At 39.2% G+C, this 25,874-nt stretch overlaps 1 protein-coding gene across 4 annotated transcripts in view; it reads left to right on the top strand.

Annotated features, from left to right (window-relative positions):
• Positions 1–25,874, top strand: part of LRBA (LPS responsive beige-like anchor protein) — a 359,890-nt gene that overhangs the window by 40,265 nt on the left and 293,751 nt on the right. For all 4 annotated transcript variants that reach the window (XR_014223382.1, XM_082237533.1, XM_082237532.1 and 1 more), the window contains exons 8-22: positions 614–733; positions 2,208–2,354; positions 2,895–3,092; positions 3,552–3,685; positions 5,684–5,792; positions 5,918–6,070; positions 6,807–6,975; positions 7,503–7,582; positions 8,684–8,746; positions 11,509–11,606; positions 16,168–16,260; positions 16,783–16,891; positions 19,186–19,267; positions 22,322–22,445; positions 22,708–22,900. Coding sequence is in view for 3 of the 4 variants with exons in the window: in XM_082237533.1 (XP_082093659.1) it covers positions 614–733; positions 2,208–2,354; positions 2,895–3,092; positions 3,552–3,685; positions 5,684–5,792; positions 5,918–6,070; positions 6,807–6,975; positions 7,503–7,582; positions 8,684–8,746; positions 11,509–11,606; positions 16,168–16,260; positions 16,783–16,891; positions 19,186–19,267; positions 22,322–22,445; positions 22,708–22,900 (1,872 nt within the window). In the remaining variant the exon portion in view is untranslated. The remainder of the gene's footprint in view (positions 1–613; positions 734–2,207; positions 2,355–2,894; positions 3,093–3,551; positions 3,686–5,683; positions 5,793–5,917; positions 6,071–6,806; positions 6,976–7,502; positions 7,583–8,683; positions 8,747–11,508; positions 11,607–16,167; positions 16,261–16,782; positions 16,892–19,185; positions 19,268–22,321; positions 22,446–22,707; positions 22,901–25,874) is intronic.

The raw sequence follows: 25,874 nt of genomic DNA, 5'->3' as shown, positions 1-25,874 counted from the left end.
GGCAGGCTCTTAAGTTTGAAGGGGTTTACCTCCTTGTAAATACCAACAGCACAGCTAGATACACTGGTGAAACTATTCAGGGAAAGAGTATAAGAGCAGTGCCCACAAAAAATCAATCAGTTTGGATGTGTTGGTTTGGTTTATGGTCATTATATTTTAAGCATTTTGGCGGCAATATTGCTGTTTATTCTAATGAGGATGGCCATATGTCCTACTTTACAGAGGACAGTATTCTATTCTCTGTAGCGGGAGGCCAGTCTTCTGTTTGAGGGCTGTACCATCCAAACCTGATTCTAGATAAGGAACCTTAAAAAGAGAGGTTAGGGGCTGTGACATTGCCAATGCTTTGCAGACTGAACAGCAACCTAAGTCACCTGATGCCTTCTAAATTATGGTGAGATGTATTTCTAATTAAATTACAGCAATTATTTTAGAATTGACGCACACATATAAATTACCATATGCAAACTTTGTGTCTTCTTTTGTCCCCCTTGTTTGGGAAGTGTGTGCGATGCCAATTCTCTCTATATTTACTAACTAACGCACAATTTTCAACAGGTGAAAAAACAAACTTCTTTAAATTTAGTTTAACTCTTCTAAATTTCTTATGTAGTGGTACATGGTTACTATAGTGCATATCTATAACCGTTGGAAGAACAGTGAACTCAGATGTTATGTGAATGGGGAACTTGCATCTTATGGAGAGATAACATGGTTTGTCAATACCAGTGACGTAAGTAACTTGCTACACCAAAAGGTGTCCCTCTCTTTCTTTTTGATGCTTAATTTGAGGTAGAATGTATAAACGGGAATTAAAAAACCAAATCCCTCACATAGGGTTCTGCAAAGTGCCAACACTTGGATAATTAGCAGTTCTTGCAAAGCCCAATACAATACCCAATGATCAGATGATCAGTACTTTGAGGGCTGTGTCTTTGCCCTCAGAGTTTTATTTTAAATTGTGTGAGCATATATTAGTCACATGATATCAAATGTGGTGGGTCACCGGGAGCGGTGTGTCCCATTTCACCGCATGAGGCAAAACAGGAAGTACCACTCTGCCCTGCTGATGATGATTCCTGCCCCACTGCTGCCACTGCCAGTGGAGAAGCAGTACAATCGGCATGGAAATGGGTGAGATCTTGCCCAAAATTGGCACTGATGCCAGTGGAAGTGGCAGGGAAGGCAGGGTGTCCAGAGGGGCGCCTCCTGAAGCCTTGCCCCAGCTAATGGCTGAGCTGGTACTGTTGGTGACCCTCATATGTCATCCTTAGCCCTCCAAAGGTGGAGGAAGTTAGCAATACTGCCCCCTGGCCAGATTCTGTTCTTCACCCCTATTCTGCCAGTTCTTGATATCTCCAGTTTTGACTACATCAGTCTGCCTAGTGCTTTAATCTGCCTTTGTGATCTTGCATATGAGCCCTAAGTTGTCTCCCCTAAACACCTCTTCCATTGTTTACTTTTGTCTGGTCCCAGTCACTGAAGTGAATTACCATATTTATTCACCCATAAATATGTATTGAAGTTGTAGGGATGATATGCTGTTTCATAATCTGCAGCTAAAAGCAGGTAAAATTGTGGTTGCATGACACAAAGTTAATGTCTACATCCTGGAAATATGAAAGATTGCCCTGGATATTTTAAGAATTGCTACAGTGTATTTTGTGTCTAAAATGATTTTTAAAAGTCAGTATAGTCTGTTACAAATGGCAGCAGCTCTTTAAAATCTTAGGCAGAGATCTTTCCTGTTAACTTGATATATATTTTTTTAAAAATGTGAGGGATTGAAACTTGGACATCTCATATACAAAGCATATGCTCTACGCCGGAACCAAACTTCCCCATCACATTGTACTTAATAGTCAAGTGTGAAGAGGGATGGAGAATTAACCATGATCAAATATAATTTTGCAGGCTATATCTTATAGCCCTAATGGATTAGATCATAGATGTGCACATGAGCACAGGGGACTTTCCCCTTGACTTCCATGTCAGTTGGGTTTTCACATGCACACCTCACATAACCTACATGATGTTGATGAGAGTGGGTAAATCCCTTCTCTGCCACAACGCCTGGTATTCATGTATGTGCATCAAAGCCATACATCATATTGAAACTTGGATGTATATTCTTACCTTCCAAAAGAGAACCACGCTAACATAGATCCCATTTATATTATTCCTTAATATTTTGTTCTCTTTCCTAGACATTTGATAAATGTTTCCTGGGTTCTTCAGAAACAGCAGATGCCAATCGAGTGTTTTGTGGCCAGATGACAGCTGTCTATCTTTTCAGTGAGGCTCTCAATGCTGCTCAGATTTTTGCTATTTATCAGCTTGGTCTTGGATACAAGGTATTTATTGTCTCAATATAGTCTCAGTACAATCTTATTGTATTCTGGTGTTCCTGGTTTCAGCAAAGAGCTAATATAGACACTTTAGTTTGTAATGCATTTTCCTTAAAAAGTTTTAAACTCTCCTATGAAAGTTATCTGTGGATTGTCAGATGTCTTGTTTTGCATTTGTGCAAACCACCTGCAGAGCTATCAAGCTAAACTGCAAAACAGAAATAACTTTTTACATCCAAACCACTGTTATAAATATAAGCAAATAAGTTTTTATTCGTGACTGTGGCTAAAGATACTGTACCAGTCTTCTTTTCTGTTACAAAATAAGAAAAGGAAAAACTTACATGCTTTAAAAGAAAACACTGTTTAAAACATATGTCTAGAAAATTAAAAGAACTGCAATGACCTTGGATCACAAATCAATGAATTTTATTTAGAAAAATGCACCTCAGATCTCCATGGTTAAGCGGTCTTGAAATATTTCACGTGTGGAAGTTTTATTTCCAGTTGGATTCTAGCCTACTTTACCTTTTGTTTCTATTCTAGGGAACTTTTAAATTCAAGGGAGAAAGCGACCTCTTCCTTGCTGACCATCACAAACTGTTACTGTATGACGGGAAACTTTCTAATTGTATTGCCTTTACGTACAATCCAAGGGCTACAGATGCACAGCTCTGCCTAGAATCATCACCCAAGGATAACCCTTCCATCTTTGTACATTCACCACATGCCCTCATGCTGCAGGTATTTTAGCATTGGTTTCAACTTCAAGGAGGAGTGGATTTTCTTTGTTTTCTTTCCCTTGGATACTTTTGTGTTCTGTTTGACTGTGAGTCCTTAAAAGCACTCAGGTCCATCTGTTTTGTTTATTTATTTAGATTTACAGCCTGCTCAGTCGCCAAATGTAGTTGTTTTGTAGAGTGCAGTAATAACGCTCTCTCTCCTGCCTTCCTCAAAGCTGAACAGGCCCAGTGCCTTGTATTTCTGATAGATTTTCCATTCCCGAAGTTGTTTTAACTGCTTTTCTTTTGAAGTTTATTGTCACACATCTTTAAGTTCCCCCACACTCTGTGTCATTTCAACAAGGTAACCATTTAATTTTTAGAGATCCTATTGAAGCATTCAGGTCACATTTTGAATGCATCGAAGTAGTTAAACAAATGCAATATCCATTTGTAATTTGTACAAACTTGGTATTAACAGGATGTAAAAGCAGTCATAACCCATTCAATCCAAAGTGCAATGCATTCAATTGGAGGAGTGCAGGTGCTTTTTCCTCTGTTTGCACAACTGGACTATAGGCAATATTCATTGGATCAACCTGACACAACTGTTTGGTAAGACCTTTTATTTGCTCTTCAGATTGCCAATTTGTTTTGCGATGTCTATTGCATTCTAGAGAAACTAGCACTCTCCAGTAGTAAACAATTTCTTATGCCTGACCTTTCAGTTAGCCTATTAACTGTTATTCTGCCGTCTAAGTTGGGAGAGGTGTTTTCTAGATAGAGTAAGCTGACAATAAAATGCACACTAAATGATGGACATGCACATCTAAGTATAGCCAAGGTGAAGATGTTGTGAGAGGAAGTTTTCGCTTATGGGGGGAAATTACCTCCAAATAATGCAATTATATTGCAGCATTGGGAACATTATTTATATTTTCAAGGTTAGATCATTTTAAATCTCTTGTGCAGAGAAGACCTTGAGATGAAGTCAAGATTACTGGCACCAGGTCTTCTACACAAATGTGTACATCATTCAGTAGCTATGTAATTTATGGAGTAGTGGGGATATGGAAAATCTCTTTCTCGAGGATGAATTCCTTCCTGTCAAAGGGGGGGGGGTTGCTATTTTTTACAGGGCTGCTGGTTCTAACCAAGGAGAGTTTATCTTCCTGGCCCAGTGCTTGATCAGTGAAAGATGTCTTGTATATCTAGACTACTTCAACTTCACTATGGGACTGTCAAAAGGAAAGGCTAGGTGTTTTCAGACGACTAATGATGATGTTCTGTGGCAAAAGCCATAAAAGGTGCCTGTATTATAATGTGTGTGTGTGTTTTATACAGTATCTTTCTAAAAGTATTGCTATTTCTAACTGTTGTAGAAAGAACAGGTTAAGGAAAAAATGTTAGGAATGCGGAGTGTGACTCTTAAAATTCCTGAAAAAGACAGCTACGTAAATCCCTTGCCCTAGCCTTCCATTTATACTGTCATTTGCCTGTCAATTCAAGCTTCTGATTTTATGCTTTTTACTGTTACCTAAGATTTCTAAGGGGGACGCGGGTGGCGCTGTGGGTAAAACCTCAGTGCCTAGGACTTGTCGATCGTATGGTCGGTGGTTCGAATCCCCGCGGCGGGGTGAGCTCCCATCTTTCAGTCCCAGCTCCTGCCCACCTAGCAGTTCGAAAGCACCCCTAAGTGCAAGTAGATAAATAGGTACCGCTTTATAGCGGGAAGGTGAACGGCATTTCTGTGTGCTGTGCTGGTGCTGGCTCGCCAGAGCAGCTTCGTCACACTGGCCATGTGACCCGGAAGTGTCTCTGGACAGCGCTGCCCCCCGGCCTCTTAAGTGAGATGGGCGCACAACCCTAGAGTCGGACACGACTGGCCCGTATGGGCAGGGGTACCTTTACCTTTACCTTTAAGATTTCTAAGGTCATTGCAATCATTGAGCCTCGCTTCAGATATTAACAAATCAAGGAGGTAATTGGAAGTGTATGCTTTTGCAATTCTTACTTCCTGTGCACTCTTCAGTTGTCCTTTAGGAGACTTAATGAGACTGAGAATAAATTGTCTATGATACAAAAGTGCTCTTTAGTGAGTGGAAAACCTCTTCTGCTTACAGAAGGGTTATTTCTGACTTTGCTGATGATCACTGCATGGGAATAGTGACCTGAAATCCAGAGATGATGATCCTGTTACAGCAATCCCTTCTTACATTTGTTACAACTATTTTAATTCCTTACATGTTTACAAAGCAAGTCCCAATGGATTTAACACAAATATTACCCCATTGCAGAGCAATATTTGCCTTGCTTTGTAATAGAAAACATTTATAAAACACGGGACATCTCTCATATACCTAGATATTGCCGTCTGAACCATGTATCATGTTTTGTGTACTGTGATGTACTCGATATTTCTATTTCTTTGAATCCAGCAATCACCATTGGGTGATTGTGGGGATATGAAGAGAAACTAATAGGATGTATAATTTAATAATGTTCAAAAAGTAGTATGTGAATTGAGAAAATAGATTGTTATTACAAGTCTAATGTACTAATCTGCTATTCAACACTATAAACTGCAGTATTTCAATGCAATGTGTCTTCCAGTTCCATTCTGTTGGCTTTCATCATGGAGTTGCTGAAGAACTCAATTGCTATGCAAGAACAAATGCTTTCTTGTAAGGGCTTCCTTGTAATAGGATACAGTCTTGAAAAGGTAAATGAAGCCTGTTGCTTGCTTTTCTCTCTCTCTTAATCTGCATGAAATACGTTTCATGTTTTGGTCACATGAATCACTATCTACATGTTGTCTTAAACAATATTCCCTTTCTCTTTCTGCAGTCTTCCAAAGCACACATTAGCAGAGCTGTTCTTGAACTCTGTCTTGCCTTTGCTAAGTATCTGAGCAATTTGCACAATGGTGTGCCCTTGCTGAAGCAACTGTGCGATCATATTCTCCTTAACCCGGCAATATGGATTCATACTCCAGCCAAGGTAAAACATTTTCCATTTGTGGGGATAGCATGAAAGTATCTAAGGTCTTGTAGACATCTTAGACCCACGTTCTAAGCGAATATTTCCTTTACTCATGAATTTACTTAGCTTCCTTTTATTTATTATGTATATTTATTAGTCACCTGTTTAACCTAGTGCTACATGATTCTAGGATGTGGGTGGCGCTGTGGGTTAAACCACAGAGCCTAGGTCTTGCCAATCAGAAGGTCGGTGGTTCGAATCCCCGCGACGGGGTGAGCTCCCATTGCTTGGTCACTGCTCCTGCCAACCTAGCAGTTCAAAAGCATGTAAAGTGCAAGTAGATAAATAGGTACCACTCCGGCAGGAAGGTAAACAGCATTTCCGTGCGCTGCTCTGGTTCACCAGAAGTGGCTTAGTCATGCTGGCCACATGACCCAGAAGCTGTACGCCGGCTTCCTTGGCCAATAAAGCGAGATGAGCGCCGCAACCCCAGAGTCTGCCATGACTCGACCTAATGGTCAGGGGTCCCTTTACCTTTACACAATTCAAACCAAATACTATTAAATAAGAAAGAACATAACCCCTGTGTACATTGCAAGCTTACTGTACATGTCTACCAAAAAGTAAGCATCACTGAGTGCAGTATTGTAGGCTTACTAGCTGGAATTACCCAACCTTTACTTGCTTGTGGTTCACCCTGCCATGTGTATGGCATCTTATATAACCTATTTCTATTCTCAATTGTCTGATACAGGTTCAGTTGATCCTGTACACTTACTTATCTACCGAATTCATTGGCACAGCCAATATATACAATGCAATTCGACGAGTAGGAACAGTTCTACTGGCTATTCACACATTGAAGTACTACTACTGGGTGGTGAATCCTCAAGATCGCAGTGGAATTATTCCAAAAGGTTTAGGTATGTGAAAAGTCCAATGCTACTCATCAAAAGTATACCACAACAATCACACAGGGGTTTTTTATAATGTTGTGGATCGTGGTAGGGGCAGAATTTGTGTGTAGTGAGACCTTACCCTTTCCTGGATCCATAGAGACCTGTTCCATTATGTGAGATATGGAGGTGTTTATAAAGGAAAAGGTGACCTAATAAAGTGTAACAGGGTCTTGCCACTTCAGTGGAAAGGCTAATACTGGTGTCCTTTTCAGTGAGGTAGCTAGGTGAAAACACAACAGTAGGTACAGAAAATACTTGCCAGGTGCATATGGAAGATCCAGAACAAGCTTATTAACTGGGGGTTGGATCCAGAGAAGTGTGAGCAGATGTTTTCCTGTAAATCTCATGATGCTTCTCGTGTGTGTTCTCAATTTGTTTTTGTTTTTGGGTGGTGGAGGTGGAGGATGATGATTTAATGTTCAGAGTTAATGTATTAATAGCGAAATTATTACCAAGCTGTGAAGTATATAACGTGTCTCTTTTAAATTAAGATGGACCACGACCCAATCAGAAAGAAATTTTTTCCTTGAGAGCCTTTTTGCTGATGTTCGTTAAGCAGTTAGTAATGAAGGTAAGCAGTCTACAAATTGGGGCTGGGCTCTGCAGTGTGTCTTGCATTGTGCTGAAGCAGTGCTTATCCCAGAGAGGGAGGAAAGAGACCTGACGCCTCTGGCTAGCTGGGAAGGTGGGTGAGGGACCTAGAAGAGAATGTAAGTTGCAGCAACTTTTTTGTCTCCTCTTAGTACAGCTGCATCCCTCTCTGGCACTCAAGGTTTACAGGTTTACTCAACTAAGTGTCAAGGGGTCTGCAGGAGTCTTTCGTTTTAATAATTTTGAGATAAATAACTTTATTGGGTCTTTTCAATCAAAACACTAGAACAGAAACATTTAAATAAAATTCCTGTCAGGCTGGTCCTGTTTTTCCCCTGAAGGCTGATTATTTTGCAAAGAACTCTTCTGTGCTGAGCAGAAAGGAGGTGGTGGTAATGGTGGCAACCTGGATGGATTTCTTCCAAGAGAGGAGGAAGAAGGGGCTATTTGGGTTTCAGATCTTGTACTGGAGCTGAGGCCTAGCAAATTGCTTAGTCTTAGTGAACTATAATTTTGAAGATCTTGCCTCGTGAGCCATGGTATTACATAGGAAAAGCACTTATTGTGAATGGTGGTAAAACTAGAGGTTGCTTTTTTGTGTGGAAAAGGATTGCACATTCAGTTGGCAAACAATACTGCTGTAAATTGCTTAATTTCTAGGAGGTACAGGCCTGTGTGATAGTCGTGCCACATCCTTAATTATAGCTATAAATTGTTATTATTTTAACTTAGACCACAACTGCCATCACAACTTCTCACAGTTAATAGGGTCATTCATGACAAAGTGGCTAAAGGACTGAGATCTAAAAGAATAATATACAGGCTATGCATGAAAACGATGGAGAATATGTAGGAACAGTTCTTGGAGGGTTTATATCTTGTAGTGCAAACCTGGAAAAGTTCTCTGTTTGTGAATCCTGTTGATTTCACAGGCATTTCTCTAGAATGTACCCTTTGTGTTCCGTTGTTAGGTTTAATTTATTTAATTCCATTTGTGTATCATTTCCCATAAAGTAGCTCAAGATGCTTTATATGCATGACTTCTTTGTGTTATGCCACTTATTTTATTTTATATTTTAAGGACCATGGAGTAAAAGAAGATGAACTACAGGGCATCCTCAACTATCTCCTCACCATGCATGAGGTAATCTTAATTTTAACTGTTTTGCTTCCAACAACTGTTTGAACAAAACAGCCCTTCTCGCCACAAGATGGCTTTAAATAAGAAGCATAAAATCAACTGTTGGTGGAAACTACAAATAGTGAGTGATGATTTAAGAAACCTGTTCAATGGTGCACTGAAGTTCATTAACGTAATAAGTTCTGATAGTTTCCTATTCAGTTCATTGAACTGATATATTGAGGAGAGTTGGTGTAGAAAACAGATGGCAAAGCTGCACGTATAAAAAGCTGTTTTATGTGGTTCAAGTAATTTTCCTCCCATCTTGTTTTTTAAGTAAAATAATTCTTTCTAAATGTGGATTTTAAAATAAACACACTAATCAACTCTAAGCAAAGATTGTAAACATAGTTGGAAATAAACATTACCATGGGGATATCTACATCTTCATATTTTAGCACCAGGCAAGTGCTTGATGCCAGATGTAACATCAAAGAGTTGGGAAATAGGAACATAAATCTAACCAAACTAATTTCTTTCAGGGTGCTTGAAATGGGTAGAATAAAGAATTAATTGAATTTTTCTTTGAGAAGTATAGATTTCCCCCCTCTGTTGTGTTTTCACCTATAGCTGCATTTATGCTGGGAGATTGCACTTGAAAACAAAACTGCCTCCTTGAGATTCAATAAATGACTTTCTGGGCAATACCTAAAAATTAAACAAATCTGGAGAATACATTATTTACGCAAAATTGCAATATGTAAATAAGGATTTTTGATGGTTGCCTACTTTGCATAAAAAAAAGCCAATGTCATTTTCTTGGAGTGTGTTTTATTGTTTTTCCATTTCTTAACCTATTCCTGGATTGTAATAAGAAATTACCGTATTTTTTGCACCATAACACTCACTTTTTTCCTCCTAGAAAGTAAGGGGAAATGTCTGTGCGTGTTATGGAGCGAATGCCAACGGTTGGCAGGGGGGATCTGCTGCAGTTGTGAGCAGAGGATCCATGGATCCCCTTCCTTCCCTCCTCCGTGGCTCGCTTTGAAACAGCAAAGCGGGAGAAGAGTCGCTGAGTGGGGAGGAGAGAGGGACAGAGAGCCTGCTTGTTTTAAAGGAGCAAAGCGGGAGAGGAGAGGAGCCGCTTACACGAGTGTAAGCGGCTCCTGTCCGGTTGGCTCCTTTAAAGCAAGCAGGCTCTCTGTCCCTCTCTCCTCCCCACTCAGCTCGCTAAATAGCATTATTAGCAGCATCCTTCTCCACACACCCCATGTGTGCTCCTTGTCCCTTGAGTGCTTTTCCTTCCCTCCCCACTTAAAACGTGGTTACAAAGCACGGATCCACATGGATCCTCAGGATTTTTGCACTGGGTCACCCCAAATTCACCATCAGATCACATAGCATGTCCATGGCTACACCTTGCACCAAAAAAATCATGCACCCACTGTGGCCTGGGGCTGCAGTGGTGCAAAAACGTGGTTACAAAGCATGGATCCACATGGATCCTCAGGATTTTTGCATTGGGCTACTCCAAACTCACTGTCAGATCACATGCACAGCATGAACCACAAAAATCATACATCCACTGTTTCATTTAGAATATTTTTTTTCTTGTTTTCCTCCTCTAAAAACTATGTGCGTGTTATGGTCTGGTGCGTGTTATAGAGCGAAAAATACGGTAATATTTCTGTAATGGAAGTACCATTTTTTTTAAATTGCCAAATAGCTTGCAAGTTACATTTTCTATACACCATTGATTTCTTATTTAAATGCTGTTTTCAATATCCTACGTAATCCATGAGATCCGAATGTGATTGCTATATATAAAAAACAGTTTCACACCGAAAGAAACCTTAAACAGAGCCTATCTTGCAAATTCAGGATTGCAGCCTTGAAATAGTTTGTGTATTTGATTTTTCCAATTATCCACTGGGACATTTTTCACATAAGTGATTTCAGAGTTAGGGTTAAATTCAGCAGGAACAGCCTTGCACTTAGTTATTCATGGCTGACTCATTGATACCAGTGGAATTTACAAAAGCTGAAATACAGAAGTTGTGTAATTTTTTTCCTTTGACATCAACTCTCCATTCCCTATTTATCAAAACTGGTGGGCCCTTAAGCTGGTATATAATGGCTGGAATCCAAATAACTACTTTAGGCATAGCTAAGAGTTTCAGGTATTCCTGGTGGGATCTCCTCCGCTCCACTTGCTCTATATTAAAGTTTCTTTTGAAGTTCTTTTCTGCTTGGTGGTGTTTTTTGTTGAAAGATACCAAGTTGTTTGGGTTTTTTTAGATCCTGACATGTATGTGTGCATGTGTGTGTGTGTAAATAAAACTATATAGCTACTATTCATGCATTTTTTAAAAATAAAAATGCCCCATTTCACACAGGGTAAGTGTACTGCTTTGTGAATTCTGAGTTCTTGTTAGGGTTGTCCAGTTGTTGTTTCAGGTTAAGCAGTCCTGGCAATGAACTGGAACCAGATTAAAAGCTCGCATAGAAGGCTGGAATAGCCTCCTTTGCAGTGTGGAAAATGGTGGGAGGGGGTGTAGGGAGAGAATTGGCAAAAAGGTGAAGTCTGGATCAAACTTACTGGGCTTTTTTGGTAGTCATGCCCCCAGTCACATATATTTATCCAATATTTTTATTATTTATGTATGTTCTCTCTCTTTGTCTTCAACAAAGTTGATTTGGATTACAATTCTATATTCTCTTATCTGGAAGATTGCACTGATAATTCAGTGATTATATGAATGTGGATCTCCATTTATATTTAACAGGATGACAATTTAATGGATGTCCTACAGCTACTTGTTGCCCTTATGTCAGAGCACCCCAGCTCTATGATCCCAGCCTTTGATCAGAGGAATGGATTACGGTAAGAGTTACATTTCAGTCAAAACAGCCATAAATAAGAGTATTCGTATCATTTTATTTGCCACTGGAAGTCCTACTTGGATACCATTTGGATCCTATTTGGATACCATTAGAGTCTCCATTGCAGAGTAATTTCCTCTGATTTTCTCATCTCAGTTAATGTTGTGGTTGCATTGTGTAAACATATTACAGGCAAATGTGTAATGACTCCAGATTTACGATAGGGGAGCTATTAATATTGGGCGTCTCCCAAGCCATGTGAATATGCAAGCATGTGGGCTGCCATAGAGGAAATTGTGACTGCTACTGCTGCACTGCTGTGAGCTAAGCCATGTTTTGACTTAGCGTGTCATCCAAATGTGGGTTTTCTCTTATTCCACACAAACCACTATCTGCAACAAAACTCTGTTCTTGATTTACATACCATGGGTTTTTTGTTTTTGGTTTAAATGAAAACTCAGAGCCTGGGGCACCCATGAAAGCCTTCAAAGTAAGGCCAACGTGATGTGCAGTTTGGGCTCAAGCTGCCTATTGTGGGTGAAGCATCTGTTGACTGCAGAGGGTTCTTGCTCACTTACTCTTGGTGGGGTGTGTCAGCTGGTCATTGTAGGGCCATCTGTTTAGAAAATGGGGCTTTGGGGCTTTGTGTGTACATAAACTGGTAAAGGTTCAGTCTGTGCCAGAAAGGATGTGCATAAAGCAGTCGTTCTTGAGCTGCCTGCTTCTGCTTAATGCCACACACCTCCTTAACTTTCTGTTCAGTAGACTGGCTGAGCAGCACTCAAACTTGTGCTACTACACTTGAATCCATACTCATTAAATGACAAACCGGTGTTGTTCATTTGATGTGTTTTATTAAAGTTGTGTGTGCCTTCAGCCAGCACTGTGTGTTGATTTTTTTATCCACCTCCTACTTGTGCATTCAACTATTTATATTAGTTGGAGGTTCATACTCCAGTTTGGTTTGAAAATGTCACCATTTAGTTTATGGCTCCATGGGTGGCCACAGCGTTGGACCTTTTCTCACTTAAAATTAATTCAGAGTTGATGCCAGTAGAGAATGCAAACATAGAGTCAAATAAGAGAGTTACTGTTAGAACAGTTTTGGGAGCAGTAATTCATTTGCTGTATAAAAAAAAGCATTCTCATTTCATATGTTTTGTCACAACTATTGCTTAACCTTGGGTTATATCATATTACACATTACAAGTTTTCCTGCCTCAAGAGTCACCTGATCTTGTTCATAATTGCCTTCTCCTTCTCTTTACGGCTACTTTTTTGTGGTGCTGGCTGTTGTGATCATTTGTATGGTAATGCAGTATGTGCTGGAAACTAATAAAACACTCAGAATAATGAATATCGTATGAGGTCTCCTATGTATTACTTTGCTTTTACTTAAGTGGCAAAAGGCAATCTTTTTTTATTAGCTAGCATAGGGTAAATGTATGTGTGCAGCTAGTTTGCTGTGAGAAATCACTTATTTTCCCGTTTGTTGATGTGTGTTTTTTTAATTTAAAAATGTATACAGCTTTGATGTCATTGTATGGTAAGAAGTCTGCTCTCTTTATATTCTTAACATGTAGCTATATGGCTAGTTAAGTGTTCTTTATACTTAAACATGTGCAAAAAAAGTTTTTAAATATTTGTAGTTTGGAAATAAAGGTCAGTTGCTTGTAAAGAAAATCTGAGAGTTAAGATACTGCAGACTGTCACTCCTTTAAGGGCCCTTTTATTAATTGAGCCTGTGCTCTCCTTTACTGTATATTTCCATCTTCCAATGAGCTGTTGACACCAGGAACAAAGCATTATGTGTGTGTGGGGGGGGGGGTCCCTTACTTGTGTGCATTTGGACGTACCAGACAAAATGTCACTTTGCAAAGATTTGTTCATCGGTAGAGAGGTATATAGCATGTATGTTGCTGTGTCTGGTTATCCGGAGCTCCTCAAAAATTGCCTGTCTGCTGTATTTGAGATTAATAATAGCATTATCACAGCAGGTCTGGTTGATCAGTTCTGATAGCAAACTTTATGAGAGCATTCACAGTCTTTGCATCTTATTAAAATTGCTTCTCCAAAGGCTGGATCAGTTTGGTAAAAGTGGCTGCAAATGAATGGTTTATCACTTCTGCCTATTCTTCCTCTCTTTAGTGCAGAGCACTCACACTAGATGACATTCATTCCTTGGGACAGGGGAAAAAATATTCTTGGCATCTGCTAAGAGGTACCTAAGTCAGAATAAAACTCTGAATTGTATACAGCTGTTTTGAGCTGAATCATTCACCTGTGCAGGACATATCAATATGATCTATAATATCTGGCTAACGTAAACTTGTTCTCAAAGAAGAAGAATTCCAGTGGGAATGATTGGTGCAAGAAAACTTTTCAAAAAGTACTTACCTAGTTTACTATATCTGCAAATCAGTTTGGCTAAAAAAATTCCAGCTTCTTCTGCTCTCTATATGTGTGCTCAGTAACTGATAATTTCACATTTTAATCAAGTAAATAAGATAACAATCAAAGCACCTAAAGCAAGGGTCAGCAAACTTTTTCAGCAGGGGGCCGGTCCACTGTCCCTCAGACCTTGTGGGGGGCCGGACTATTTTTTTGGGGGGACAACTAAATCCTATGCTCCACAAATAACCCAGAGATGCATTTTAAATAAAAGCACACATTCTACTCATGTAAAAACATGCTGATTCCCGGACCATCCGCGGGCCAGATTTAGAAGGCGATTGGGCCAGATCCGACCCCCGGGCCTTAGTTTGCCTACCCATGACCTGAAGAGTACTGGAATGTATAGGTGTTTATTTGTTCTGGCTTCTGGCTTCCTTGTGAAGGCCACTTGGTTTTAGCTGAGAAGGTAGTTAATTTGTTGTGGTTGCATTTTAGTTCTTATTTTATCTGCAAACTCAGTAATGCAGATTGATACATGTGCACATATGTAGTCTGAATCTTTCTCACTGCATAAAGACCTGATGTGTTAAAGAAAGCCAAATAAATGAACAAAGCTTTGTCTTCCTTAACAAAAAAGCAATTGAATAGACTTGAATTTTTTTAGTAAAGTATATCTCTATCTACTGATTGAGATGCACCTCAGGTCCATTGGTTTTGAAAATTAGCAGAAATCCATCAGGGCTTGTTGCAGACAGAAGGAGCAGATTCATTTTTCACTTGGTTACGGAGGCTTCCCATAAGAATCGGATGAGAGGCTAGAAAGCTTGACTTGGTGAGCTAGTGCTTCCCACAGGAAAGCAGGAACAGCAGGTTGTCTACAAGAGACAGAGTGGTGTTGAAAAGCCTCAGCCAGCAAGGATTCAGATATACAAGGTCTCTCCAGCCTGCAGCCAGTTATTTAGTGTATAAACCTTCAGATTATAGTTTTAAACCGAATTTTAATCTAGCTCATACTTAGCATGTTCACTCTTTAAATATAGTAAATGCCACAATATAAATTGTGACTGCAATAGATATTCCAACTCTATGAATGATTCTATGATTCTATGATTCTATGATCTGGCACCCTATGTAAATTTGGTAGGCTCCACAATGAAACATGGTTCCCTTGGTGCATGTGTGCTCCTCTTATGGCTTGGAGGAAAAAAAACACAATGACGTTAAGCAGTATGTGTAGGATTGCACAGCAGTAACTCATACAGAATAATGATAATTTCCTGTCAAATTTGTGATGACCAGAAATTCAGATAAGTGCTTCCTTTCGTGTAGTATTTTGCTAAACATTGGATATGCAATTTTTCTGGTTGGGGATTTGTCACTTGTAGTTGTAGTGAAAAAAAACAATGGTGGCAGCTGCTTTTAGTCTTTACATATGTCGTAAAATAACCTGTTTGTTTTATACTTGATAAGAAATGATATTTAAATAAAAACGAACACCATGTTTTGTGTTGTTTTTTTAAAAAATCTGACTAAAGAGATGAAACTGAGGGACTAAAAACCAAATTATGTACACAGAAGGGCAATACACACATCTGTAACACTGCATACAAGACAGCTCTGCTAGGATTGTAATATGTATAGAATTAACCTTTTTATGTAATAATTTCAAGCATAGTGTGTGAGTAAAAAAGAAAAGGATGTCAGATGACAGAATTTGTTTCCCCCCGTCTTCTGAAAGCTGTCATAAATGACTAGCAAGGGACACATGTCAAATATTACTGTTAGCATAAGTTTCTCTCTTACATGAGACTGAATCCTTTAAGAGCTTTTTAGTCTGTCACTTGGAAATGTAGAAGTGCTAATAAATGTGTTTTCTTACACTGCAAGCCGAGTGAAAGGAATGAATAGCAAATATACTGTTTCGCCCAAAGATTGTGCTCTTTATAAACTGATGCTTTGGAAAGCTAGTATTATTATTTTTAAATACATGCTATCTTTTAAATTCATTTCCAATCAATCTTCTATTAATATATGTCATGTCATTTTAAACATTAATGTATTCATTTACCTGTTCTTTGGCACAAATCCAGCTAAAATTACTCTAAAGCACTTTATTGACTTTTAGGCATACTTATTTCATGGAATTATTTGCCCCTTCTCTTCTTTAGTGTTGTCTATAAACTTCTTGCATCAAAAAGTGAAGGGATCCGGGTACAAGCTCTGAAAGTGTTGGGGTACTTCTTAAAGCATCTGGCACCCAAGTAAGTGTTTGGTAGATTCCCCACAAACTTGAATCACAAAAGGCAAACAAGCCCTTAAATATTATTTGTCTGGGCTGTATATATTACTTGGTGTTACTGCTGTAGGGGGAGTTAACAACAGACTTAATTGTTTTATCACTGGATTGGAAATATTTTTGCTGTTGTTAAATGTAGCTGTCAAATTTTCAGAAGAAACAAATATGTCTTATGCACATCAGTATCTGTTAACTCATTATTTTGTGAACTTAAATTGTAGGCAAGTCAACCCTTTATTATACTAGATTCAGGGTTCTCCCTTTCCTTCTTCTGCTTTTTGTTTTTGATTATCATAGTGGACTAAAATTATAGCTTCCAAAACCCTGCAGACATAAGCTAAAACAGCAGAATAAATTGGGGTATTTCTGGGAAGGGGGATTCCAGTCTCAAAACCACACTGGGCCCGAATTTGATCAAGTTACTTTTTCAGAAATGTACCATACAAATTAACAGACGTGCTTCTCTCCCCTCTCTGTATAATATTAGGAGAAAAGCTGAAATCATGCTTGGACATGGACTGTTCTCTCTACTGGCTGAGAGGCTCACACTTCAAACAAGCTTAATAACCATGACCACATATAATGTGCTATTTGAGGTACTAGAATTAAAATCCTTTCCCCCCCCTAATGGTGTAGGCACTATTGCAAAATGAGCTTTTGGCCAAATGAGCTGTGCCAAAAGTGATGCCTTGCCACCACTCTTCTGACATGTGTGACAGTAGTTTGAGATGTTTGACATCACAGGATGTTTGACATCACAGATGTTTGACATCACAGAATGAGACTGTAAAACTCTTCAGTAGGCAGCTCTGTTACTTTGGTCCAATCTGTTGATACAACGAATAAGTTATATTAAGCTTGCTCAGTTACTTGATGTGGGCACGGGGTGGAGCAATGAAGAAATTTCTGAAATAACAATGGGATATCAGCTTCACCAGAGGCATAATGGATAACAGCAACAACCGGGAAAAGATAGACATAACATTTTACAAGGACAGGAAGAAACACTACAGACAGAATAACTGCCACACACAGGAAGAATAAGGATATAGTTTCAATGCCTCGCTTATAGTTTTATAAATAATTTAATGTGTCAACACAGATAGAAGTTATTAATATTGCAGTTGTTGTATAAGGGATTATCATTATGACTGGAATGTAATTGAAATTAATTAGATTTTGGAACGCAGAAATAAAGAAAATCATCAAAACATCAATAATTTGGTATTTGAATGATTGGTATTAGTAATTGTATTATAAATTGGTATTGTTATAATGAGGCTATTATTGGATTGTAATTAAAAACTAATAACTAATATATATATGCTTTCGTAGATTTTCACGGGTACAGGAATGCAGGTTTTGGTGTCTTCGGGTGTCTTCCCGTGTAAGAGTCGGGGTGTCTGTGCGACGTTTCGACGAGGTCTCACTCGTCATCTTCAGGCTGGTGCTTTCGGCTTCTTGTTACTGGAACAGAGCAGAATCTGGTGTTTGAGTTTCTATAAATACTGTTGAGGGGTGTGGTGTATAGCCTCCAACGTTCTGGGCAGAGAGGAAGTTCCTAGATTAGTGTGCCTTTTCTTCTTTTGTTCCTTAATTACTTGAGGGATATCTTGGGTGATTTCATGAGTGATATTCTGAATACCACTGGGTGGGTCATTAAGTGTAGATTAGTTGCTAAAGCTTTCGTGTCTTGACCTCTTGAGCTTGTGAAGAGTTTTTCTGAGAAGATGGCTGTGCTGCATTTAGTTGTGCTCTGGCTTGGCTTCGTGTATAGGGGCGAGCTGTGATTTTGTGCCTTGTGCCAGCCAGATCTGTGTAGGGATTGCAGGGGGGTGCAGCATCCGGAGGTGCCACTATAGTTTGGCTACTGGATGGAGTCTGTAATATGTCTGTGGAGAGGGTCTGGGTTTGGGTCTGGTGTGGTTGATTGGTGACGGCGTTCTGTGTGCCTCTGGTTCTGGTGTCGGTTTTTGTGGGGAGGGCTAATTTCCAGGTGTCTGGCAGGCGGGACGTGTCGTCACGCTTGTTCATGTTGTGAGGGTGTTTCTCTATCTCGATGGCTTCCATGATTATTCTCTTGTGGTGATGTTCCATGTTAAAGAGCAATTTGGAATCTGCAAAATTAATTTCGTGTCCTGTTTCTTTCATGTGTTGGAAAAGAGAGGAAGTTTTTTCTTCTTTTTTGACGGCATTCTTGTGTTCTGCGATACGTGCATTTATTCGTCTGTTTGTTTGTCCAATGTACGTGGCTGGGCAGACTTTGCAGGGTATTTCATAGACCCCTTGGTTTTCCAGCTGGATTTTGTCTTTTGGGTTTCTGAGGATATTGGCTATTTTTTGGTTGGTGCAGAAGGCAAAACAAAAGAACAAAAGAAGAAAAGGCACACTAATCTAGGAACTTCCTCTCTGCCCAGAACGTTGGAGGCTATACACCACACCCCTCAACAGTATTTATAGAAACTCAAACACCAGATTCTGCTCTGTTCCAGTAACAAGAAGCCGAAAGCACCAGCCTGAAGATGACGAGTGAGACCTCGTCGAAACGTCGCCCAGACACCCCGACTCTTACACGGGAAGACACCCGAAGACACCAAAACCTGCATATATATATATATATATATGTGAATGAGAATGATGTGGGCATACTCATTTTCTAAAGTAACTAATGTTTCTTAGTGCTTGCTATACATCTAAAAGCAACATTTCTTCTCAGTTCAATCCACTCTTTTCTATGTTTAGTCATGCTAGAGATATGCAGAAGTTTGAAACATTTTATGAATGGAAATAACTCTTTGAGGGATCATTACCTATAAGATGCACCCATCAGAGTAACATGTTCTTAAATATTTGAATTTTGCCCTAATAATAATGCCTTCTTTTCCCCTAGATACTTATTGAGCAGATTTGTACTCAAGTGATACATAAGCAGCATCCTGACCCAGATTCAACAGTGAAAATACAAAATCCTCGTAAGCATTATGTTCTTTTAATTAGCTCCAAAGCAGTTCTAAAGTAGCTTTGAAGTCACCAATTACACAAATTGGGGTTAGGGATTAGTCTAGGAACTTGTGTCTCTCTTTAAATTATTTGTTTGGGTAGAATTAGAAATCTAAGGCTCACCACTTGGGGATTGTTGGCTGTGTGGCATGATAAGTTTTTTTCTATGTTCATCAGCGATAGGAAGTTTTAATTTTAACAGCCATTCAGATTCTACCACAAATCTGATTATCCAGTTTGGTATGACATCACTGTATAGTGCAAGCTATAGCAGAAACATTCCTAAATTACCTTTATTGCACGGATGGGAAGTTGTGCTCTTCCATATGTGCATCTACACCACCCAGTGTTCCTGGCTCTTGGCCTTGTTGGAGGAAACTGGTGGGAGTTGAAGTCATTCAACTAAGCCTTACTGGGAGTTGCAGTCAGTCAACTAAGCCTTACTCAGCATAGATCAGTTGAAATGAATGAACACGACTGTGTTCCATCAGACTGTTTGCCTGATGGAACGATTTGCCCTCTGCTCAGCCCATGCACTGCTCTGAAGGTTCTCGCATACTCCCTAGCTATTTCGGAGTTGAGGTGTGCGTGATGTGGGCGGGGGCTTCTGCTAGTGGGACTACTAAGTTGAATCTGGCCCTAAGTTAGGTCCATTAATTTCAGTGGGTGTGCTCTGAGTAAAACTTAGCTGAATACCACCCTCAATTCTTGCTAATCTGTAGCAACAGGCTTATAATATTAAGTTGCTGTACTTTTTTGGCTGATTTTTTTTCTAAACAAAAACATTATTATTAGTATTATTTAATAGAATTATAGAATTGCAGAGTTGGAAGGGATTCCCAAGAGTCCTCTAATTAATAAGTTACAGGTAAAGGGACCCCTCACCATTACGTCCAGTCGTGACCGACTCTGGGGTTGCGGTGCTCATCTTGCTTTATTGGCTGAGGGAGCTGGCGTACAGCTTCCGAGTCATGTGGCCAGCATGACTAAGCCGCTTCTGGCGAACCAGAGCAGTGCACGGAAACGCTGTTTACCTTCCCGCCGGAGCGGTACCTATTTATCTACTTGCACTTTGACGTGCTTTCGAACTGTTAGGTTGGCAGGAGCAGGGACCGAGCAACGGGAGCTCATCCAGTCGTGGGGATTCGAACCGCCGACTTTCTGATCAGCAATTCTTAGGCTCTGTGGTTTAACCCACAGCCCCACCCACGTCCCTACCCTCTAATTAATACTATGTATTAATTAAATTAACATTGCAGGGGGTTAAATTAACATTGCAGCCGTGCTCTGGTCTATGGGGTCATGAAGAGTCAGACACGACTAAACAACAACAACAACAACATTGTATTGTCTGGCTTCCAAATGGGGCAGTGCAGCTAGTCCAACACTCTTACCCCTTTCCTACCCTGAACTTCCCACGCCTTCCCCTCTTGGTTAGTGTCAGACACTCTCCGTGTCAGGAAGCTAGGGGGCAGCTCCCAACCTGCCTAGGTTGCCCTGCTGACCATTGCTAGATAAGAATATCAGTGTCTTGGTTGCTGGGGCTGAATCTAGCTTCAAGTCCACTCTGTCCATGCAGAAAAGTCTACATTCAAAGTAACAAACCTCTCTGCATGTGACAGCACCAGATTCCTCTTGCATAGTTGGCTGTGTATAGACTAAACATTCAGTAGCAGAGTAGCAACTCATTTTCAAAATGGTATTTCTGATATAGGGCAAATAGTTAATTGACACACACTATTCTTACTAGTTCAAAATGTTAAAAAAATGGCTTAAGCTTGGGATAGCATTTCTACCAAAGAAATATACCTCTGCAAATAATTGGACCAGATCCTTTGTGGTTTTTTCAGGAGATTACTTGTATAAATGCAACTAACTTGGGATGGTGACAGAAAAAATGTTCTTAGCTTTCCTAAGTCCTGTTATTTAAAAAATAATAATTTTAGGGAGAAGAAAACAAAGGAACTAAAACCAGGCAATCATATAAACATATGTGCAGGAGGAGAAGCAAATAAATTTAAGGAAGTCCAATTAATATTTTATTGCCCATAAACTATTTTTCAAGCTTTATAACCATCCAACCCCCTGCATTTTATATGTTAATGATAAATAAAGGTTTTAAAACTTTCCCCAACTCTACCTTTCCCAGCAATTCAAGTAGAAGCACTAATGGATCTCTTGGCAAAGCACTGTTGATTATTAAGTTTCTTGAATCATTTCCCCAGAAATTTCTAACAGGACAGAACCAGATCACTAACTATAAAAGTCCCACTTCCATGTCTCTGAATTAGTGCCATTGTGTGGCAGAAAAGTATACTTGGAAACATAGGGAGGAATTCCATGTAGCACAATGGCAACCCTTTCATTAGCACAAGCACATCAGCCTGCCAGGCGGAACGATTGCCCCCCTCCTCCTGCCACACACTGTTCTGGGTCTTCTTCTGACCCCTCTGAGGTAATTTTGTGGAAGCACGGTGGAGAGAAGGGGAGAAACCCCCCCACTGTGCTGCTTTCTGCTAGAAGGGCTTGTTGAATCAGACCCATTAGAATTATTTTGAAAGGATCACCTCACTGCCCAGCTTGTCCTATTTAATAACAGAGGTTCGCCGGGTGTGTATGTAAACTCAAACAGGACAGGAAGCAACTGAGTTCTCTTCCTTGTGGTGTGAGTTCAGCATCCAATCATCAGAGACTTACTGTTTCTGAGTATGGATGCTGCGGTTTGTTCTCATGTTTAAATTGACACTGCAAGGTGTGTGATACAAGGAACCAGTTTGTTTTGATTTTCCACAAAACTTGCACATGGAGAACATCTGGATCTTCTTGACCAAATATTCAACACAGTTTCTCCCATCTTCCAGCCTTCCATTTCTTTCCCACAAATAAATCTAGCAGTTTCTGCTTAGTTTTCCAGTACTGTACATAACTTCATTGCCCTTGTGTAATTTGAAGAAACTAGAATGAGAAATGATGCATCTAGTTTTCAGATTATTTGATAAATTTTTTTTTGAAAATATTTTTTACAGAGGTTCTAAAGGTTATTGCAACCTTGCTGCGTAACTCTCCACAGAGTCCAGAAACTCTGGAAGTCCATAGAGTCTTTCTCTCAGATATGATAAAGCTTTTTAATAGCAGCAGAGATAATAGGAGGTAAGTACATGCTTGTGTATACACAACAAGCCTCATAAAACTTTCTTCAGTTTGAATAACATCAAACTAATTTTTGAATTGGTTTCAAATAATCCAACTCACTTTTAAAATATAGATAAATTTGGTAATATAGATAATTAACAAATTATGTTCAATCCATGCTGGTTTATTTATTTTTTGCCTTTAAAACCTAAGATATCTTGAGTTCTAGTATGTTTGCATGTTTCTAACTTACAATTTATCAATGTCAACAATTTTGCAGGAGTTTACTACAGTGCTCTGTGTGGCAGGAATGGATGCTTTCACTTTGCTATTTCAATCCCAAAAATGCTGATGAACAGAAGATAACTGAAATGGTGTATGCCATTTTTCGGATTTTACTTTACCATGCAGTCAAATACGAATGGGGTGGCTGGCGTGTTTGGGTAGATACGCTAGCAATCACACACTCAAAGGTAAGTTATACAAAGAAAATTTATTATTAATTATGTATTTTTTCCCAGGAAGTCTCAGATCATGGTGAGCCCAGAAAAAGGGCTGAAGCACAGTATCTGAATAGGTAGAATAAGGGAAGAGCTACATTTTCATAACACAGAATAATTAAATTTGTCAGACTATTTAAATAATAAGTTTAAGCATGCTCCTTGCCAACTGTAATGTGACAGCTTGGTACTAGCATGCTTAATCTGACATTTCAAAGAACTATGTGTTTTATGAGGCTTTATTGTGGAATGTATGTGCAGTGGAATTACTTGAGTTTGAAACACAAGGTGGCGCACCTCGTCTGTTTCTAAGACTAAAAGATGGCCTTTACTAACACCAGTGGTTGTGAAATAAAATCGCTAAAGTCTAAAGAAGAAACAGGAACAAAATCTGCTTTCCAGACAAACAAAGAGAGGAAAGGGAGCTAGGGAAAAAAGTTGCTTTGTGAGTAAAGGAACAAATCAAGTTTCCTAGTATGAGGATAATTTTTTGCAGCTATAGCAATATTGTAATGGAACGAGGTTTGTTTTTTTCTTTTTAAAACGGTGGTAACTTTCCTTCAATTGAAATGAAGATCTTAGAATGAAGTTGTTATAGCTATTGCAGTATCTCCTTTGCCGTGCCTTCCTTTTGGTACCCCCAAACATTTTTAATACTGTTTTGGGTGAGCTTCCAAATGGGGACTTGCGCAACTTAAGAAAAAAAAAGGTACGTTTTTCTCCTCAGACACCAATGCATGCATTTTAGGATGTCTGGTATATAGACCGCACAATCCAGGTATAAAAATGGTTATTTCAGCTATATTCATAGGTGGGGTACAGTTGAAGACAGCATAGGTAAAATAACAGATTTATTTTTCAAAAGTCGTGATTACTTTTTTTAAGTAGCGAGAGAGCTGCTTTAATTGAAAATAACGAAATAACATTGATACTGCTAGTTGATAATCAAGTCTTTTCACTTTTCAAAGTACAACACTAGCATTTGTAGCATATTTGCTATTTTTAACTGAAATTCGGGCTTGAATTCAAAACATTGAAATCTCTGAATTACAGAAACTGTAATAACAGTTAATAGATTTACTATAAAACAGAGCTTTCCTTACGCAAGAGGGATGTATGAGCACATAGCTTAAATATGGGTTAGTAAAGTTTTACATGGTCTTTTCAGCTATATTAATGGAAGTGGGTCTTTAACAGGGCAAAATCTGCAGGTTTGAATAATACATATTTTCTAGACCTAGTAATGCCTTTCAGAAAGCAATACATATCTTTGCAGATTGGGTGTAATCAAAATATTTTCATAACACGCATATATCCCTAAAAATAGTATTTCATGTTCTCAAAAGCTTAAGTAGATGATTACAATTTGTCGCTGTTATTTTTCCATGCTTCCAGTTCCTATAATTCTAAGCTTTCTACTTACTAAAAAATTGTTTGGGTTTCATGACCAGCTCCCCATATTTCTTCTTCTTCTTTTGCTCCCCATCTCTTTCCTTACTAGCTCTTTCATGACTGCCTTCCTCCATCTTTTTGTGGCTTTCCCCCATACTGTACCCTTGTTTCTTGGAAACTTGAACAACACATGACAGTTTCAGGTATATTTGCTTAAAGCTGGCCCTGCTCCAATAAAGAGGGAGAAGGTGAACCAATTTAAGAGCAAAACGAGGCTGCAGGTGAGGAAAGACCAACCACCCTCCACAGCTCTTTCCCCAGCAGCCGGTATCCAAATTTTTTTTCCCCCTCCCCTCTCCTCCACCACCCCTCCCTAGAGGCACTGACATTGGAAGTGAGCCAAATGAGTGGAAAAGTGCTTCACCTTTTGTAGAGGGAGGAAAGCAGTAGGAAAGTGAAGCCACAGGAACAAGAAGAGAGTTCAGCTGTCCTCAACCACATGGTTCTTTCACTTTTTAAATTTTTTGATTCCCATCATTCTGTATATATGTGATGGTTAAAATCTGTGCCTGCGCAAAAAATGTTTTGCTGTCATCACACGTGGTTTGCTCTTCAGTGTCCCCTGGCTCTACTTTTCGTCTTTTCATCAGTGTATGAGCCTTCCTCAATTCTGCTGGAAACATCTAAATTTGAGGCTATTAACAACAATTCTAGGTTGTTGGGGTTTTTTTTAACATGGGGTATCAGAGTTTTTAGGGACTAACCATGCTGGGATAGTTGGGATAGCAGGCTTGTTGGTTTTTGAATGTCTGATGTAGATTTTTTCCAATTTCGTTGTTCTGTATGGGACAATGACAATAAAGATTATTGTATCGTAAAAAGAATGACTTTCTGTCCCACTAGAAAAGTGAAATAGGAGCAGAGCATGTTTATGCCACATTGTCGTTTCTTCGCATCCTACTCAGTTGAATTGTATTTTCCTAACTGACTGTTGCCTTTCTTGCACTCCGTTGCTCTGCCTTGAGTTAAATTGCCGCTTCCCCTTTCTGTCTTAGCATTTCAAGGGCTAGTGCATGCATATGTTGTTTGGAAGGTATTTGAACCCATCAGCCAGATGGAACCTGGTACTGGGCTTAAAGAGTGATGAGGACACAAATAGGTTGTACAAGATTGCTGAATTGAGATAGTTAATTCACCCAGATCTCAAGTTCATCCTTGCAAGGTATTCCCTGGATGCATTAAGATTTTCAATTAAATGTCTCTATTGATATTCTGAGGACAAAGGGTCTTGAAAATTGATATTTTTTCCCTTCCTAAAAATATTTAAATTGGTTACAGATGGTTTTTATTGGATTCAGATAGATCCGCAAGGATATAAGCTATGTGAACAACCGATGTGCAATTTTTGGGTTTTTTTTATTAAAGCATTTCAAAATACTTGTATTGAGACAATGTTTTCTTATATTTAGTTCCAGGAGTAGCTTTTTTCCATTTTTTTCTTTAATACATCTTGATGCAAAGTGCTAATGAATGGGATTAATGTTCCTTATTTCAT

This window comes from Podarcis vaucheri (assembly GCF_965113315.1).
Source record: "Podarcis vaucheri genome assembly, chromosome: 9".
NCBI lineage: Eukaryota > Metazoa > Chordata > Lepidosauria > Squamata > Lacertidae > Podarcis > Podarcis vaucheri.
Note: the sequence above shows the minus strand (reverse complement) of the source record. Positions and strands in the feature narration are given on the sequence as shown.